This window comes from Meles meles, chromosome 8, assembly GCF_922984935.1.
Source record: "Meles meles chromosome 8, mMelMel3.1 paternal haplotype, whole genome shotgun sequence".
Classification (NCBI taxonomy): Eukaryota; Metazoa; Chordata; class Mammalia; order Carnivora; family Mustelidae; genus Meles; species Meles meles.
In genome coordinates this window covers 54,497,523-54,517,169 of record NC_060073.1, presented here as the reverse complement: position 1 = coordinate 54,517,169, position 19,647 = coordinate 54,497,523, and the positions used below count along the sequence as shown (strand labels likewise).

The window sequence follows — 19,647 nt, the reverse complement described above, 5'->3', positions numbered from 1 at the left end:
CCATGTGAATTCAAATACATTTTTTTCCAGTTGAGTAGTTTGAATCAAACACACAAATCCAAACTCATCTCCCAAGATATGCATTGGTCATCAGAAACAATGGAGTCAAACACATAAGTATGAAATAAATATTTTATTATTTAACTCATCATTTTCAAGGCACCTTTATTTTTCACAATAGACTCAAAAACCACACACCATTATATAGGGCAATGATAGTTCTTTTACTTCACCTTCCACTTTACAGAGGCCCCTTTGGGGTTTCTGGGACTGAGAAAATAGCTCTTGATGATTAATTTATATTTTTTGAAAGTCTTTTGTCTTAGATAAAGACATGGCTGAAATTTTGGGATTGCTGCTCATAGCTTAATTAAATTATAATCCAAGTTCCTACTCAGAGTTATGTCCAGGGAAATGGGAAATAGTGGTGCTATTTTTTCAGCTACATCATTTTCTCCTAGTTACATATCCATCACAGTTGTAATTTTACATTTTTATATGGTTCATTCATATCTGTCTTCCCATTTAAACTGCATTTAAACACTTCCCTACCCCAAACTGCAAGATGAACATGCCATCTTAATTAACTGTAGTGGAAAATCTCAGGTCATGTAAGTGAAGGATGATGCAGAAGGTCAGTATTTTAAATATGGCTTGTACATAAATTCACCCGCATATTGGCAGGCACTATGCCAAATACTAGGCAAAAAATAATGAAGAAGTCAGATACAGTTACCACTTTCAGTAAGAAACATGCAATAAAATTTCTATTTCAGAAGAACTATAAGAAATGTTCAGAGATACATTAGAGTCTTTGGATGAAGCCCTAATCAGCTTGGGGAAATTTTATCTCAAAGCATGAACATCATCTTATCCCTCAACTTCAATCTTATTCCAGAAGGGTTAAGATTTTAAGACTGTTAGTCAGACTTCCTTATTTTCATCTTAATCAGGAATTAATAGCTCCTCAACCAATGGCCCCTCCAACCAACTGCTTATGATTTTCATTAATATTCTCCACTTGGCTTAGACAATGATTAATGAGTTCTCCCCTCCATTCCTGAAAACTTCTGAATCCAGGTCAGAAACACTCCCAAAAATCAGCCCGGTGAGAATCAAAAGTGTGGGGAGATGTAAAAGAATACTGGCATGATAGAAATGAAATCACTCTCTTAAAGTGATGCCTGCACTCCCATGTTCATTGTAGCATTTTCACAATAGCAAAGACATTGGAACAACACAAGTGTCCATTTACAGATGAAATGATAAAGAAAATGTGGTATTTGTATAGATATATACAATGGGATATTCATCAGCCATAACAAAGAAGGAAATCCTGCCATTTGGACAACATGGATGGACCTCAAGGGCATTATCCTAAGTAAAGAAAAAGACAAAGACAAAGAAGGAAAAATACGGTATGATCTCACTTAAATGTGGAATCTGAGAAAACCAAACTCAAAGGAAAAGAGAGTAGAATAGCGGTTATCAGGGGTTGGAGTAGGGTGATGTTGGTCAGAGGGTACAAACGCAGGTATAAGATGTAAAAGTTGTGGGGATCAAATATACAGCATAGTGACTATCATTAATATTACTGTATTATATCCTTGAAAGTTGCAAAGAGAGTAGATATTAAATGCTTCAACACACACATATACAAAAAGTTAATTTTGTGAAGTCATGGACACGTTAACTAACTCTATTGTGTTAATCATTTCAATATAAATACATGTATTAAATCACCACATTCTATACCTTAAACAGTGTTATATGTCAATTTGTCTCAATAAAGCTGAGGGGAAAAAAGAATACTGGCATGCTTTTCTAATCTCTCTCTGGTGCAAACCTCGAAGAATAGACAGACCCTGAGTTTTTCTTCCTTTGCTCTTGTAGCCTCATGAGTGCAGGAAAAGTTGAAGCTGCAGCAAAGATCTTCCTCCCTGTATGAGATTGCAGAACCTTCATGAATTTTTTACTCCTGGGAATTCCTCAAAACTGACACCTGTCAGAAAGTGAACCTATGACTTGACCTGAGGAAGAGGAAGCACTGGGGAAATCACTCTATTACAGTAAACACCAGGGACCAAAATAGTCCTGAGACCCAGCTTGGAATCCTCTAGAGTGACTGACATAGGTCCAGCTCAGAGCTTCTTTGGAATGACTAATGCTGCAAAACTCAGGGCTTCTTTACAGGGACTGACTCAGCCATGGCCTAGGATTTACCTGGTGTGTCTGATAGAGCCCTGGACAAAGCTTCTTTAAGAATGTGACATGGCAGAATACCAGAGTTCACCACCAATGAGGACAGAACAGGTACAACCCAGAGTACCTTTGAGATGATTGACACAGACACAATCCAGGGATTTTCTGAAATGATTTGCACAAATATAGTCATATTTTAGGACTCTCCTGGATTTTCTCATTTGGATATAGTCTCAGAGTACTCTAGAGCAGCTGATACAGACCAGGGGTTCCCTGGAATGTGAAACAAATTTCACTCACAGGAGGTAAGTAAAGAGCCAAGTGGACAGAACACAGACTTGAGCTCTCTTGTAAAGAGGATGATGGCTCATTACCAAGAAAATATATGTTCTTTGACATATTTCTAGGAAACAGGAAGGAAGATCAGAGGTCTCAGGTAAAAAAAAAAATCATGGAGTTTTATAAGACTTGACAAATTAAGTAATCTGGGAAAAGATAGAAAACACTGATAATATATGCTTTAGAATGGGGGAAGCATTTGCCCATATATAATCTAATTTCACATGGTTAGGGTATCTATAATAATAGTCATATTACATTTGAGAAAACTATAATTCAGAAAATGTCATGTCAGTAGCTCTGTGTCTCACAGCTAAAAAATAACAACCAGAACTTCAACTCTGAATTTATAACTCTAAAGTCCTTGCTGTTATAACTATGTGGCCCCAAACTATCACTTATGTGGAAGTTTCATGAAGTTTTTATTTATTTATTTGAGAGAGAGAGGGCAGGGTGAGGAGGGGCAGAGGGAGAGACAGTCTTAAGCAGACTCCCTACACAATCCCAGGACCCTGAGATCACCACCTGAACCGAAACCTGAATCTCAATCAACTGTGCCACCCAGGCACCCTAGTTTCACAAAGTTTTCATAGGTATGTTATCTAGTTCTTTCTGGTTGAAACAGTGCATGGAATCTCCAAGATGTTACCACAGAAAAGAGATACTCTGGATAGAAGTGTAGCTGGCCAGACCACCTCAGCTAAGTTTCTGTATAACTTCTGCTTCCGTAGGTTTCTCTCCCCCTCTGATGGCTGCAAACACAACTAGATTTATCCAAGACTCTGTGCTTACAAGACCAGTAGTAAAGAAGTAGCTAGATTATACTTCATTGATAACATCCTGACAACCACAATTGCATGCATGAAGCTACAGGAAGATTAGTTCTTTACAATAAGTTCCCAGCAACCTCCCCTCCACCATCTCTTCCCTGCTTAATAGAGGAAAACAGGTCAAAATATAAAAACTGAAGAGAAAGGCGAGAGAAATAGAAGAGAAAGAAAGGAAAGGAGATCAAAAGAAGGCAATATAAAGGGATGGTTGGAGAAGGATCAAGACAGAGGAAGGAAAATATGGAATTACAGCTGTGGGAGGGAGGCAAATGAAAAGTTTTGAATCATGCATTCATGTTGTTTTGTGCAGCCATAGGGGCCTAAGAAGAAGCATGAAGGAGCTGTTTCAGGGGACAGGAGAAAAGTGAAAGCCAAGCAAGTGGGGTTCTGAGCTCCTGCCCCTGCCCCTGTCCCTGCCCTTATTCATCCTCATTGGACTTAAATGTAGAGATTCTCTGAAGGATGTGGTTTGAAAGAAAAGGGAAAGTCATCTCTGCTCCATAATTAAGATTTTCTTTGATAACATCTGAACTTTTGGCCTGAGAACCTTTTCTGAGAATCTTTCTAGCCTTTTGTTACATGGTGACCAGTGTCTAAGGAGTATCATCTGGTTATGTGTCATTAGGAAATTCTCAAACAGTACATAAAACTGTTTATTTATACCCAACTTGTGTTTGAAATGATTTAAAGTCACTGATAGAAAAAAACAAAAGATACCTTTGCTAAATAGCCCAAAAAGTAGAGTTTAGAAAATTGGTGCCAACTCATTTTGGGATATAGTTTAAGTGATATGCTCCAGAGTCATGGCTCTGTCCTAGAAAGATTTGATTAAATATTTGAGGGGAGTAATATCTGTGGCACAGTGAGTGATGCAAAGCTCTTATAATAAAGCTTTTAAAATAAGTTCTCAGAACAGAGCAAAACATTAAAATAAATATATATTGAAAGACAAAACTGAATGTACCATATATAACACACACACACGTGGTCAGAGGCCTTATACTTAATTCTAAGTTCAACCTTGAGATGCTATAGCATCATTAAACTGCTCTAAAAATAATTAAATCATAGGCTACATTAATTAGCAAGCACTTATTAAGGACTCTGTTACGTACAAAAGATACAATAATGACTGAATAGATTTTTACTCCTGGCATTAATACTTAGATAATATAAATATATGCACACATACATAATTGTATAGTGCTCTAATAGAGTTTTACCCAAAGTGTTATAAGAGAGTAGAATAATCCTTTTTTTTTTTTTTTTTTTTTGAGAGCGAGAGTGTGAGTGGGATAGGATGTCGTGGTGGGGGACAGAGGGAGAGGGAGAGAAAGAATCCCAAGCAATCTCCACTCTCCACATGGAGCCCAACGCTAGGTCTCACAATCCTGAGAACATGACCTGAGCCAAATTCAAGAGTGAGACACTCAGCTGACTGATCCACCCAGGCACCCTAAGAATAATCCCTTGATTACACCAAGGGAGCACAGGGAAACTTCACAAGAAAATGATGCTTCAGTTGAGACTTGTAAGATGAGAAGAAATTATACATAATTGCAGGAAGAGGTTTGCAAAAGCGGAGAGCCACATGCACAAGGATAAAAAGGAGTGAGAGACATGATATATGTACACAACAGAAGGTACTTTTGTGTAACCAGAGCATCAGCTGTGCAGGGAAACACACTACTGAAACTGGAAAAATAAAGCAGATACTAGAGAAAAAGACCAGGGACAGTAGGCAGTGATTGAAAGACACTAAGCAGGTGAGTAACTTAATTGGAGTTGCTATCACATCACACACAAGTCAAGGATGGTTTGAAGAGAACCAGAACCATGTTCCTGCAATATTAACAGGCCAGAGAAAATAAAAGCCAGAATCTATAGGCAGTTGTGGTGGGGAAGGAGAAGATGACACTGAATTGGTGTTTAGGAGGAAAAACAATCAAGTTTTGGGGATGAATTAAAGGATTTTTGTCCCAATTCCTGGGTCATGCAGCCGGGTTTGTCATTTCCTGAAATGAGGCAGATAAAAGGAGGCAGCTTGGCTTAACCCACTGAGAGAACCAGGTGCCCCCTCAGGAGGCTGCTTGGGATAGGGGAAGATGATGAGTGTAATTTATAACCTTATCACTCTTTAAATCTGTGTAAGCTGTATGAGGCCGTATCATTGACGTATGCAGTCTTTGTATCTAAGTTCCTTCTGAATGGGGCTTACTGTGCCTACATTCTGTCTATACAGATATTTCCATGATCATTTCCCACATTGTGTTCATTGTTCATTCATTTACTCAATAAGAATTTACTGGGTATCTACTTGCTAGAAATTGCGATGAAAAGTTGAAAACAGTTTCTACTGTCAAGTAGTATGCTATCTAGAGTATGGAGATGGAGATATAAATTAATGATTATTCTAGTACTAGGACTATGAAAGTGGTATTCCCGCTCTCCAGTGTTGCTAATACCTTTCTGATCTTCTCTAGAAATTGTCTTGATTTTTGCTCTATTACTACCATCCTGTGCCCAAAACTCCTGCTTGCCCTCACCTGTGAGCTCAGACTTTTTTTTATTCTCAGAGTGGGTGAGTCATCTGATGGGTAAAGCCATGAAGCATAGTCACACTGCCCAGGAAGCATATCTTGATACCAACACTTGCTCGCTGTCTAATCTTGGAGGAATTGTTCAACCTTTCTGTGCCTCCTCAGCTGTAAAGTGGGCCTAATAACAATCCTTATATCTTCAGTTCGTTGTGAGACTTAATGTAATGTAGAACACTTAGAATAGTGCCTGGCACTTATCTGGTGCTCATTAAATGTTAACACTTACTTGAAAATTGACAAAGTGTCAAAGTATTCATTTAAAAAAGCAATGTCCAGGTTGAGTTTTTCTTAAATGAATAGGAATCAGCAAAAATTATAAAATAGCATTTTCTCGCTGTTTTCCTTCTTTACCTTCCTCCTTCCTTTACCACCCTGACTACACATCCTGAACCTGCTGAGCACTTTACTCAAACAGCTTCTGCTCAGGGAGGGCTTCCCTTCATTCCCCACACCCCGAATGCCTATCTCCTTCTCCACTGTTTTATTCTTCTCCATTGTTCTTAACACCACCTAACATATTGTACATCCTATTTACATAATTTGCATATAATTTGTTCTCTCTGCTAGAAGGTGAGGGCAGAGATTTTTTTTAATTTTCTTATTAATGTTCTTTTAGTCACCACACAATACTTCATTAGTTTTTGATGTAGTGTTCCATGATACATTATTTGTGTATAAACACCCAGCACTCATTGCAATACGTGCCCTCCTTAATACCTGTCACTGGGCTAACCCGTTCCCACAGCCTCCTCCCCTCTGAAACCCTCGGTTTGTTTTCCAGAGTCCATAGTTGCTCATGGTTTGTCTCCCACTCTGACTTCCCTCCTTCAATTTTCCCTTCCTTTTCCTAATGTCATCCTTATGATCCACATATAAATGAAACCATTTGCAAAGATCTTATCCCATTCCGTGGGTTGTCTCTTAGTTTTGTTGACTGTTTCCTTTGCTTTGCAGAAGATTTTTCACTTGATGAAGTTCCAAAAGTTCATTTTTGCTTTTGTTTCCCTTGTCTTTGGAGATGTGTCTTGAAAAAAGTTGCTGTGGCCAGTGTGGAAGAGGTTACTGCCTATGCTCTCCTCTAGGATTTTATTGGATTCCTGTCTTACATTGAGGCCTTTCATCCATTTTGAGTTTATCTTTTTGTGTGGTGTAAGAGAATGGTCGAGTTTCATTCTTCTGTATATAGCTGTCCAAATTTCCCAGCACCGTTTATTGAAGGGACTGTCTTGTTTTCCATTGGGTATTTTTTCCTGATTTGTTGAAGATTAGTTGACTATAGAGTTGAGGGTCCATATCTGGGGTCTCTATTCTGTTCCATTGATCTATGTGTCTGTTTTTGTGCCAGTATCATGCTGTCTTGGTGATCACAGCTTTGTAATATAGCTTGAAATCAGGCAACGTGATGTCTCCAGGTTTGTTTGTTTGTTTTATCAACATTTCCTTGGTGATTTGGGGGTTTTCTGGTTCCATACTAATTTTAGGATTATTTGTTCTAGCTCTTTCAAAAATACCATTGGTACTTTGATCAGGATGGCATTAACAGTACAGATGGTTTTAGGCAGCAAAGACATTTTAACAATGTTTATTCTTCCAATTTGTGAGCATGGAATGTTTGTCCATCTTTTTGTGTCTTCTTTAATTTCTTTTTTTTTTTTTTTCCCTTTTTATTTATTTTTTCAGCGTAACAGTATTCATTCTTTTTGCACAACACCCAGTGCTCCATGCAAAACGTGCCCTCCCCATCACCCACCACCTGTTCCCCCAACCTCCCACCCCTGACCCTTCAAAACCCTCAGGTTGTTTTTCAGAGTCCATAGTCTCTTATGATTCGCCTCCCCTCCCCAATGTCCATAGCCCGCTCCCCCTCCCCAAATCCCACCTCCCCCCAGCAACCCCCAGTTTGTTTTGTGAGATTAAGAGTCATTTATGGTTTGTCTCCCTCCCAATCCCATCTTGTTTCATTTATTCTTCTCCTATCCCCCTACCCCCCCCATGTTGCTTCTCCATGTCCTCATATCAGGGAGATCATATGATAGTTGTCTTTCTCCGATTGACTTATTTCACTAAGCATGATACGCTCTAGTTCCATCCACGTCGTCGCAAATGGCAAGATTTCATTTCTTTTGATGGCTGCATAGTATTCCATTGTGTATATATACCACATCTTCTTGATCCATTCATCTGTTGATGGACATCTAGGTTCTTTCCATAGTCTGGCTATTGTAGACATTGCTGCTATAAACATTCGGGTACACGTGCCCCTTCGGATCACTATGTTTGTATCTTTAGGGTCAATACCCAGTAGTGCAATTGCTGGGTCATAGGGTAGTTCTATTTTCAACATTTTGAGGAACCTCCATGCTGTTTTCCAGAGTGGTTGGACCAGCTTGCATTCCCACCAACAGTGGAGGAGGGTTCCCCTTTCTCCACATCCTCTCCAGCATCTGTCATTTCCTGACTTGTTAATTTTAGCCATTCTGACTGGTGTGAGGTGATATCTCATTGTGGTTTTGATTTGTATTTCCCTGATGCCGAGTGACGTGGAGCACTTTTTCATGTGTCTGTTGGCCATCTGGATGTCTTCTTTGCAGAAATGTCTGTTCATGTCCTCTGCCCATTTCTTGATTGGATTGTTTGTTCTTTGGGTGTTGAGTTTGCTAAGTTCCTTATAGATTTTGGATACTAGCCCTTTATCTGATATGTCGTTTGCAAATATCTTCTCCCATTCTGTCAGCTGTCTTTTGGTTTTGTTAACTGTTTCCTTTGCTGTGCAAAAGCTTTTGATCTTGATGAAATCCCAATAGTTCATTTTCGCCCTTGCTTCCCTTGCCTTTGTCGTTGTTCCTAGGAAGATGTTGCTGCGGCTGAGGTCGAAGAGGTTGCTGCCTGCGTTCTCCTCAAGGATTTTGATGGATTCCTTTCTCACATTGAGGTCCTTCATCCATTTGGAGTCTATTTTCGTGTGTGGTGTAAGGAAGTGGTCCAATTTCATTTTTCTGCATGTGGCTGTCCAATTTTCCCAGCACCATCTATTGAAGAGGCTGTCTTTTTTCCATTGGACATTCTTTCCTGCTTTGTCGAAGATTAGTTGACCATAGAGTTGAGGGTCAATTTCTGGGCTCTCTATTCTGTTCCACTGATCTATGTGTCTGTTTTTGTGCCAGTACCATGCTGTCTTGATGATGACAGCTTTGTAATAGAGCTTGAAGTCCGGAATTGTGATGCCACCAACTTTGGCTTTGTTCTTCAATATTCCTTTGGCTATTCGAGGTCTTTTCTGGTTCCATATAAATTTTAGGATTATTTGTTCCATTTCTTTGAAAAAAATGGATGGTATTTTGATAGGGATTGCATTAAATGTGTAGATTGCTTTAGGTAGCATAGACATTTTCACAATATTTATTCTTCCAATCCAGGAGCATGGAACATTTTTCCATTTTTTTGTGTCTTCCTCAATTTCTTTCATGAGTACTTTATAATTTTCTGTGTATAGATTCTTAGTCTCTTTGGTTAGGTTGATTCCTAGGTATCTTATAGTTTTGGGTACAATTGTGAATGGGATTGACTCCTTAATTTCTCTTTCTTCAGTCTTGTTGTTGGTGTACAGAAATGCAACTGATTTCTGTGCATTGATTTTATATCCTGACACTTTACTGAATTCCTGTACAAGTTCTAGCAGTTTTGGAGTGGAGTCTTTTGGGTTTTCCACATATAGTATCATATCATCTGCGAAGAGTGATAGTTTGACTTCTTCTTTACCAATTTGGATGCCTTTAATTTCTTTTTGTTGTCTGATTGCTGAGGCTAGGACTTCTAATACTATGTTGAATAGCAGTGGTGATAATGGACATCCCTGCCGTGTTCCTGACCTTAATGGAAAAGCTTTCAGTTTTTCTCCATTGAGAATGATATTTGCGGTGGGTTTTTCATAGATGGCTTTGATAATATTGAGGTATGTGCCCTCTATCCCTACACTTTGAAGAGTTTTGATCAGGAAGGGATGCTGTACTTTGTCAAATGCTTTTTCAGCATCTATTGAGAGTATCATATGGTTCTTGTTCTTTCTTTTATTAATGTGTTCTATCACATTGATTGATTTGCGGATGTTGAACCAACCCTGCAGCCCTGGAATAAATCCCACTTGATCGTGGTGAATAATCCTTTTAATGGACTGTTGAATCCTATTGGCTAGTATTTTGGCGAGAATTTTTGCGTCTGTGTTCATCAAGGATATTGGTCTGTAGTTCTCTTTTTTGGTGGGATCCTTGTCTGGTTTTGGGATCAAGGTGATGCTGGCCTCATAGAATGAGTTTGGAAGTTTTCCTTCCCTTTCTATTTTTTGGAACAGTTTCAGGAGAATAGGAATGAGTTCTTCTTTAAATGTTTGGTAGAATTCCCCTGGGAAGCCGTCTGGCCCTGGGCTTTTGTTTGTTTGGAGATTTTTGATGACTGTTTCAATCTCCTTACTGGTTATGGGCCTGTTCAGGTTTTCTATTTCTTCCTGGTTCAGTTGTGGTAGTTTATATGTCTCTAGGAATGCATCCATTTCTTCCAGATTGGCCAATTTGTTGGCGTAGAGTTGCTCATAGTATGTTCTTATAATTGTCTGTATTTCTTTGGTGTTAGTTGTGATCTCTCCTCTTTCATTCATGATTTTATTGATTTGGGTCCTTTCTCTTTTCTTTTTGATGAGTCTGGCCAGGGGTTTATCAATCCTATTGATTCTTTCAAAGAACCAGCTCCTAGTTTCATTGATTTTTTCTATTGTTTTTTTTGGTTTCTATTTCATTGATTTCTGCTCTGATCTTTATGATTTCTCTTCTCCTGCTGGGTTTAGGGTTTCTTTCTTGTTCTTTCTCCAGCTCCTTTACGCGTAGGGTTAGGTTGTGTACTTGAGACCTTTCTTGTTTCTTGAGAAAGGCTTGTACCGCTATATATTTTCCTCTCAGGACTGCCTTTGCTGTGTCCCACAGATTTTGAACTGTTGTGTTTTCATTATCATTTGTTTCCATGAATTTTTTCAATTCTTCTTTAATTTCCTGGTTGACCCATTCATTCTTTAGAAGGATGCTGTTTAGTCTCCATGTATTTGGGTTCTTTCCAGCTTTCGTCTTGTGATTGAGTTCTAGCTTCAGAGCATTGTGGTCTGAAAATATGCAGGGAATAATCCTAATCTTTTGATACCGGTTGAGACCTGATTTGTGACCCAGGATGTGATCTATTCTGGAGAAGGTTCCATGTGCACTAGAGAAGAATGTGTATTCTGTTGCTTTGGGATGAAATGTTCTGAATATATCTGTGATGTCCATCTGGTCCAGTGTGTCATTTAAGGCCTTTATTTCCTTGTTGATCTTTTGCTTGGATGATCTGTCCATTTCAGTGAGGGGAGTGTTAAAGTCCCCTACTATTATTGTATTATTATTGATGTGTTTCTTTGATTTTGTTATTAATTGGTTGATATAGTTGGCTGCTCCCACGTTAGGGGCATAGATATTTAAAATTGTTAGATCTTCTTGTTGGACAGACCCTTTGAGTAGGATATAGTGTCCTTCCTCATCTCTTATTATAGTCTTTGGCTTAAAATCTAATTGATCTGATATAAGGATTGCCACCCCAGCTTTCTTCTGATGCCCATTAGCATGGTAAATTGTTTTCCACCCCCTCACTTTAAATCTGGAGGTGTCTTCGCGTCTAAAATGAGTTTCTTGTAGGCAACATACTGATGGGTTTTGTTTTTTTATCCATTCTGATACCCTGTGTCTTTTGATTGGGGCATTTAGCCCATTAACATTCAGGGTAACTATTGAGAGATATGAATTTAGTGTCATTAGTAGCCTGTAAGGTGACTGTTACTGTATATTGTCTCTGTACCTTTCTGATCTACTACTTTTAGGCTCTCTCTTTGCTTAGAGGACCCCTTTCAATATTTCCTGGAGAGCTGGTTTGGTGTTTGCAAATTCTTTCAGTTTTTGTTTGTCCTGGAAGCTTTTGATCTCTCCTTCTATTTTCAATGATAGCCTAGCTGGATAGAGTATTCTTGGCTGCATGTTTTTCTCGTTGAGTGCTCTGAATATATCATGCCAGCTCTTTCTGGCCTGCCAGGTCTCTGTGGATAAGTCTGCCGCCAATCTAATATTTTTACCATTGTATGTTACTGATTTCTTTTCTCGGGCTGCTTTCAGGATTTTCTCTTTGTCACTAAGACTTGTAAATTTTACTATTAGGTGACGGGGTGTGGACCTATTCTTGTTGACTTTGAGGGGGGTTCTCTGCATCTCCTGGATTTTAATGCTTGTTCCCTTTGCCATATTAGGGAAATTCTCTCCAATGATTCTCTCCAATAGACCTTCTGCTCCCCTCTCTGTTTCTTCTTCTTCTGGAATCCCAATTATTCTAATGTTGTTTCGTCTTATGGTGTCACTTATCTCTCGAATTCTCCCCTCATGGTCCAGTAGCTGTTTGTCCCTCTTTTGCTCGGCTTCCTTATTCTCTGTCATTTGGTCTTCTATATCACTAATTCTTTCTTCTGCCTCATTGATCCTAGCAGTGAGAGCCTCCATTTTTGATTGCACCTCATTAATAGCTTTTTTGATTTCAACTTGGTTAGACTTTAGTTCTTTAATTTCTCCAGAAAGGGCTTTAATATCTCCAGAGAGGGTTTCTCTCATATCTTCCATGCCTTTTTCGAGCCCGGCTAGAATGTTCAGAATCGTCATTCTGAACTCTTGATCTGACATAGTACCAATGTCTGTGTTGATTAGGTCCCTAGCCTTCGGTACTGTCTCTTGTTCTTTTGTTTGTGGTGATTTTTTCCGCCTTGTCATTTTGTCCAGATAAGAGGATATGAAGGAGCAAATAAACTACTAATAGGGTGGCAAAGACCCCGGAAAAATGCGCTGTAACCAAATCAGAAGAGACCCCAAATTGTGGGGGGGGGGGGGGAAGGGGATAAAAAACAGGTTCTGAAAAAAAAAAAGAAAAAAAAAAAAAGAAAAAAATTAAAAAAATAAAACAAATAAAAAAATATAAAAAAGAAAGAAAAAATATATATATTTAGATGAACTAGTCAAAAAACGTTAAAAAAGAAAAGGGTTAAAGTTTTTAAAAAAATTTAGCAGAAGAAGAAAAAAGAAAAAAGAAAAAAAAATTGAAAAAAGAAAAAAAATAAAAAATTGAAAAAAGAAAAAAAAATTGAAGTAACCGCAAGACTAAAGAATCATGGGGAGAAAGCCATGAGTTCCGTGCTTTGCTTTCTCCTCCTCTGGAATTGCTCTGCTGTCTTAGGAATTGAATCTGCTTTCTCCTTGATAGATGAACTTCGTCCTGGCTGGATATTTTGTTGATCTTCTGGGGGAGGGGCCTGTTGTAGTGACTCTCAAGTGTCTTTGCCCGAGGCGGGATTGCACCGCCCTTACCGGCGGCCAGACTAAGTAATCGGCTCGGGTTCGCTTTTGGGAGCTTCTGTTCCCTGAACGCTTTCCGTAGAGTTCCGGAGGACGGGAATGAAAATGGCGGCCTCCCAGTCTCCGGCCCGGAGGAGCCGAGAGCCTGGGGTCCCACTCCTCAGTGCGCCCCCAGAGGACAGCACCCAATCACTCCCGTATCCCCAGCCTCTAGCCGCGCTCGGAGCTCACCCAGCCCGCGACCAGTTCAAGGTAACCCCGAGCTGAGAGTTCAGTCCTCGGCTCTGTCTTGGCAGCCGGCTTCTCCGTTCTAATAGCTGCGAGCTCTCCGACACTCCGACACCCCCGATCCTTCTGTGACCCTGCGGGGCCTGGGGCCACGCTGGCCCCGCGTGGGCTTCACCCCGGTTTAGCCCCTGGAGCAATGTCCCTCAGTGGAACAGACTTTTAAAAGTCCTGATTTTGTGCTCCGTTCCTCCGCCGCTTGCCGGGAGCCGGCCCCTCCCCCCGCGGTCTATCTTCCCGTCGTTTTAGATTCACTTCTCCGCCAGTCCTACCTTTCAGAAAGTGGTTGATTTTCTGTTTCTAGAGTTGCTGTTCTTCTTCTCTTCGCTCTCCCGTTGGATTTGTAGGTGTTTGCTATGTTTAGATAAGCTATCGAGCTGATCTCCTGCTACCTGATGTAGTCTCAGGCTGCTACTTCTCCGCCATCTTGACTCCTCCTCTTCTTTAATTTCTTTTGTAAGTGTTCTATAGTTTCTAGAGTATAGATACTTCACCTCTTTGGTTAGGTTTATTCCTAGGTATGTTATCATTTTTGGTGCCAATATAAATGCAATCAATTCCCTAATTTCTCTTCATACAGTTACATTGTTAGTGTATAGAAAAGCAACTGATTTCTGTGCATTGGTTTTGTATCTTGTCACATTAATGAATTGCTGTATGAGTTCTAGTAATTTGGGGGTGGGGTCTTTTGGCTTCTATACATAAAATATCATGTCATCTGCAAAGAGAGAGTGTGATGTCTTTTTTGCCAATTTGAATACCTTTTATTTCTTTTTTGTTGTCTGACTGCTGAGGCTAGGAGTTCTAGCTCTAAGTCGAACAACAGTGGCAAGAGCAGACATCCTTGTTGTGTTCCTGAGCTTAAGAGAAAAGCTCTCAGCTTTTCCCCATTGAGAATGATATCTGCCATGGGCTTTTCACAGATGGTTTTTATGAAATTGAGGAATTTTCCTTCTATCCCTACACTCTGAAGAGTTTTAATCAGGAAAGAATGCTGTATTTTGTCAAATGCTTTTTCTCCATCAAATGAAAGGATTATATGATTCTTATCTGTTCTTTTATTAATGTGTTCTATCACACTGATTGATTTGCAAATATTGAACCACCTTGCACTCCAAGAATAAATCCCAGCTGGTCATGATGGACAGTCCTTTTAATATACTGTTGGATCCTATTGGCTAGGATCTTGTTGAGATATTTGGCATCCATATTCATCAAGGATTCTGTAATTCTCCTTTTTGATGGGATCTTTGCCTGGTTTTAGGATAAGGGTAATGGTGACCTCATAGAATGAGTTTGGAAGTTTTCCTTCCATTTCTATTTTTTGAAACAGCTCCAGGAGAATAAGTATTATTTCTTCTTTAAATGTTTGGTAAAATTCCCCTGGGAATCCATTAGGCCCTGGACTCTTGTTTTTTGGGAAATTTTTGATCACTGCTTCAATTTCGTTACTGGTTATTGGTCTATTCAGATTGTCAGTTTCTTCCTATTTCAGTCTTGGTAGTTTATAGGTTTCCAGGAAGGCATCCATTTTTTCCAGCTTGCTTAATTTATTGGCTATAGCAGCCAATACTAATTTCTTTTTTTAAAAGATTTTATTTATTTGACAGAGAGAGATCACAAGTAACCAGAGAGGCAGGCAGAGACAGAAGAGGAAGCAGGCTTCCCGCAGAGCAGAGAGCCCCATGTGGGGCTCCATCCCAGGACCCTGAGATCATGACCTGAGCCAAAGGCAGAGGCTTAACCCACTCAGCCACCCAGGTGCCCCCCAATAATAATTTCTAATAATTGTTTCTATTTCCTTGATGTTAGTCGTGATCTCTTCCCTTTCATTCATAGTTTTATAATTTTCAGTTCTTTCTCTTTTCTTTTGGATAAGTCTGGGCAGAAGTTTATCAATCATTAATTCTTTCAAAGAATGAGTTTCTAGTTTCGTTGATCTGCTCTACTGTATTTCTGGTTTCTTATTCATTGATAGCTGCTCTAATCCTTATTATTTCTCCTCTGCTACTTGATTTTGGTTTTATTTGTTGTTCTTTCTCCAGTTCCTTTAGGTATATTCAGGAGTTTTCTCCTTTTTGGGTGAGGCTTAGATGGCAATCTATTTCCCTCTTAGAACCACCTTTGCAGTATCCCATAGGTTTTGGACTGATGTATTTTTTTTCTCATTAGTTTCCATGAATTAAGTTCTTCTCCTTCTCTTTTTTTAAGATTTTGTTTTAATTCCAGTTAGTTAATGTACAGCATAATAGTAGTTTCAGGTATACAATGTGGTGATTCAACACTTACATGCAATTTCCCATTTAACCCAAACATTCTTTAGCAGGATGGTCTTTAGCTTCCATGTGTTTCAATTGCTTTCAATTTTTTTTTTTTTTTTGTGATTGAGTTCCAGTTTCAAAGCATTATGGCCTAAAAACATGCAGGGAATAATCTCAGTCTTTGGTATTATCAATTGAGATTTTATTTGTGACCCAGTATGGGGTCTATTATGGAGAAAGTTCTGTGTGCATTTGAGAAGAGTGAGAATTCTGTTGTTTTAGGGTGGAATGTTTTGTATATATCTGTGAAGTCCATCTGGTACAATGTGTCATTCAAAGCTCTTGTGTTTTTTTTGTTGTTGTTGTTGGTCTTCTGCATATATGATCTTTCTATTGCTGAAAGTGGAGTTTTGAGGTCTCCTACTATTAAAGTATTATTAACAATATGTTTCTTTATTTTGGTGAACAGTTGGCTTATGTATTTGGCTGTTCCCATGTTAGGGGCATAGATATTTACAATTGTTAGATCTTCTTATTGGATACACCCTTTAAGAATGATATAGTGTCCCTCTATATCTCTTACTATAGTCTTTAGCTTAAAATCTAATTTGTTTGATGTGAGAATTGTTACCCAAGCTTTCTTTTGAGATATATTGGCATGAAAAATTGTTTTCCATCCCTTCACTTTCAGTCTGAATGTATCTTTAGGTTCAAAATGAGTCTCTTGTAGACAGCATATGGATGGGTCTTCCTTTTGTAGAACCCCCCCTTAATATTTCTTGCAGGGCTGACTTGGTGGCCACATATTCCTTCAGTTTCTGCCAGTCTGGGAAGTTCCTTATTTCTCCATCCATTATGAATGACAGCCTTGCTGGATAAAGAATCCTTGGCTGTCTGTTCTTCTCATTTAGTACCTTAAGTATGTTTTGCCAGTCCTTTCTGGCTTGCCAGGTCTCTGTGGACAGGTCTGACATTATTCTGATGTTCCTCCCCCTGTACATAAGAAATCTCTTCCCCCTAGCCACTTTCAGGATTGTTTCCTTGGATCTAAGATTTGCGAGTTATACTATTATATGTTAGGGCCTTGGTCAGTTCTCAATGGTCTTGGGAGGGGTCCTTTAGGGCATAGATTTTTGTTTGTTTTATTTATAGATGTATTATCTTCAGTACTTAGAAGAGTGTCTGGTACACAGAAGATAATATTAATGAATAAATTATGCTTTTCTTCTAGGAATTGAAAAGTAGGGACTACAGTGAGTTTGGGAAGTAAGTTAGACAAGAAGTAGACTTTGAAGGATAGATCTGCATTATATCATAATAACTATAACAGTTAGCATTTATGGGTAGCATGTGTTATGCATCAGTCATCATGCAAGTGCCTTAGATGTATTACATCATGTAAGTTTATAATCATCAGAATTTCAGGGTCCCAATTTTGAAGTTTAGTTATTGATGTACTGATTAAACCTTCTGCTTTTTTCTCACAGGATTTAATATTATTAGTCTGCCTATTTGAGTGAGTCTTTATTAACATGTTACACTTGAGCTCATATTTCTTGAAAGTCAAGACAGAAGTCAACCAACAAAAGCTGATGAAAAGGTTTATATGTAATACATCTGGATTCTTTCTATGGTCTGACACTGTCTTGAGTCTGTGTTCCCTTTTCTCATCATATACAACCTATCAGTAATATTTAACCTAAAATCAGAATAAACCACTATCTCTATATTCCACGTCTCCTTTAAACTGACATATTCTGAGATGGGAAATGAAGAAATACTCTAATATATTGAAGATTCCTCCAGTATACTGAAACCATTGTGAATTTGGGCTGCTTGAAATTAGGGCACATTCAGGTCTCACCTATGGGATCATTAGTAACTGCTGGTTCACTTTCCTTGACTTTCTCTTTCCTACTCTCATTTTGCAGAAAATATATCCTAGCTGACCTCACCACCTTTCATTGTGAATTAAGACCCCTCTCTTCAGAAATGCTTAGCCTGACTTCTATTTTAGTACCACTGACTATTGAAGAAAGGGTAGGAGTCCCAAAGGGAACCTATGATTTTGAACATTCTCTACAGAGCTAAGAAAAGTCAAGAAATGTGTAAATATATGTGGTGTGCCTCAGTTCAGTCTAAAACAGGTTAGGATTCTTCCAAAATATTGTGACTCCAAAGGAGAAGCTTATTTTTTTTACATTTTGGAAGGTACTGCTTTTGGTTGCCAATCACTATAACAAGAAAGGTAGAGAATGAGGCCATAAATTTTCTTTCTAATGGTATAATAGAGGTGTAAATAACATATGGAGACTCCTACCTTCCTGAAGAATGAATGCCAATGAAATCCTAGGCAGAAGAATGACGTGGGAAAACTGGACAATTGTCAGTGAGTTTATTCTTGTGAGCTTTTCAAGCTTATCTTCTGAGCTACAAGCTCTACTGTTTCTCCTTTTTTTAACTATTTACCTGGTTACCCTAATGGGCAATGTTCTCATCATCCTAGTCACTACAGCTGACTCTGCTCTACAAAATCCCATGTACTTCTTCCTCAGGAACTTGTCCTTCTTGGAGATAGGCTTCAACTTGGTTATTGTGCCCAAGATGCTGGGAACTCTGATCATCCAAGACACAACCATCTCCTTCCTTGGTTGTGCCACTCAGATGTATTTCTTCTTCTTCTTTGGGGCTGCTGAGTGCTGCCTCCTGGCCACAATGGCATATGACCGCTATGTAGCCATCTGTGACCCTTTGCACTACCCAATCATTATGAGCCGCAGGGCCTGTGCCCAGCTAGCAGCTGCCTCCTGGTTCTCAGGTTTTCCAGTGGCCACCGTACAAACCACATGGATTTTCAGCTTCCCTTTTTGTGGCCCCAACAGAGTGAACCACTTTTTCTGTGACAGTCCCCCTGTCATTGCACTGGTGTGTGCTGATACCTCCCTGTTTGAAGTGGAGGCATTGACAGCGACTGTCTTATTCATTCTCTTCCCTTTCTTGCTAATCCTGGGGTCCTATGTCCGAATCCTCTCCACTATCTTCAGGATGCCATCAGCTGAGGGGAAACGGAAGGCCTTCTCCACCTGCTCCTCCCACCTCCTGGTTGTCTCCCTCTTCTACAGCACTGCCATCCTCACATACTTCCGACCACGATCCAGCACCTCTCCTGAGGGCAAGAAACTGCTATCACTGTCCTACACAGTGGTGACTCCAATGTTGAACCCCATCATCTACAGCTTAAGGAATAGTGAAGTGAAGGCTGCACTGAAGCGAGTCATCCACAGGACCCTGGGCCCTCAGAAACTATGACTGACTGTGATGCAAACCAAACGAGTGGAATGCAAGGAGAAAGGAAATGACTCCTCGAGTATGTTTTAGTGCCTGCTGATTCTAAGAGTCATGATATATCCACTAGAATTTTGGACTTTACTAGGCTCTGTTTCTGAATGAAAGAACATGAGTGATGAAGGAGAACTTCTATAGGCCTGGGTCCATAGGACTGGGGGACCAACATATCTGAGGATACTGCTAGTTGACACAGATGGGGAGCTGATCTGAAGGTTGACAGTTGTAGTGACAACACTACAATTTACATTCTGTACTTGTTTTAACTTTTCTTGAACTTCCTCAACCATGTATTTTTATAATTCCTGCTTTACATTATATGTTTTTCCAAACTCCCCCTAAAACTTTCAAGGATCTTTTTGCTTACAAGATAAACTTATGA

At 39.4% G+C, this 19,647-nt stretch overlaps 1 protein-coding gene across 1 annotated transcript; it reads left to right on the top strand.

Moving 5' to 3' along the window:
• The first annotated feature begins 18,281 nt into the window (after positions 1 to 18,281).
• LOC123948992 (olfactory receptor 10A4) lies at positions 18,282 to 19,229 on the top strand. The gene has a single exon (XM_046016258.1). The coding sequence runs from the start codon at positions 18,282 to 18,284 to the stop codon at positions 19,227 to 19,229; it is 948 nt and encodes a 315-aa protein (XP_045872214.1).
• Positions 19,230 to 19,647: the final 418 nt, after the last annotated feature.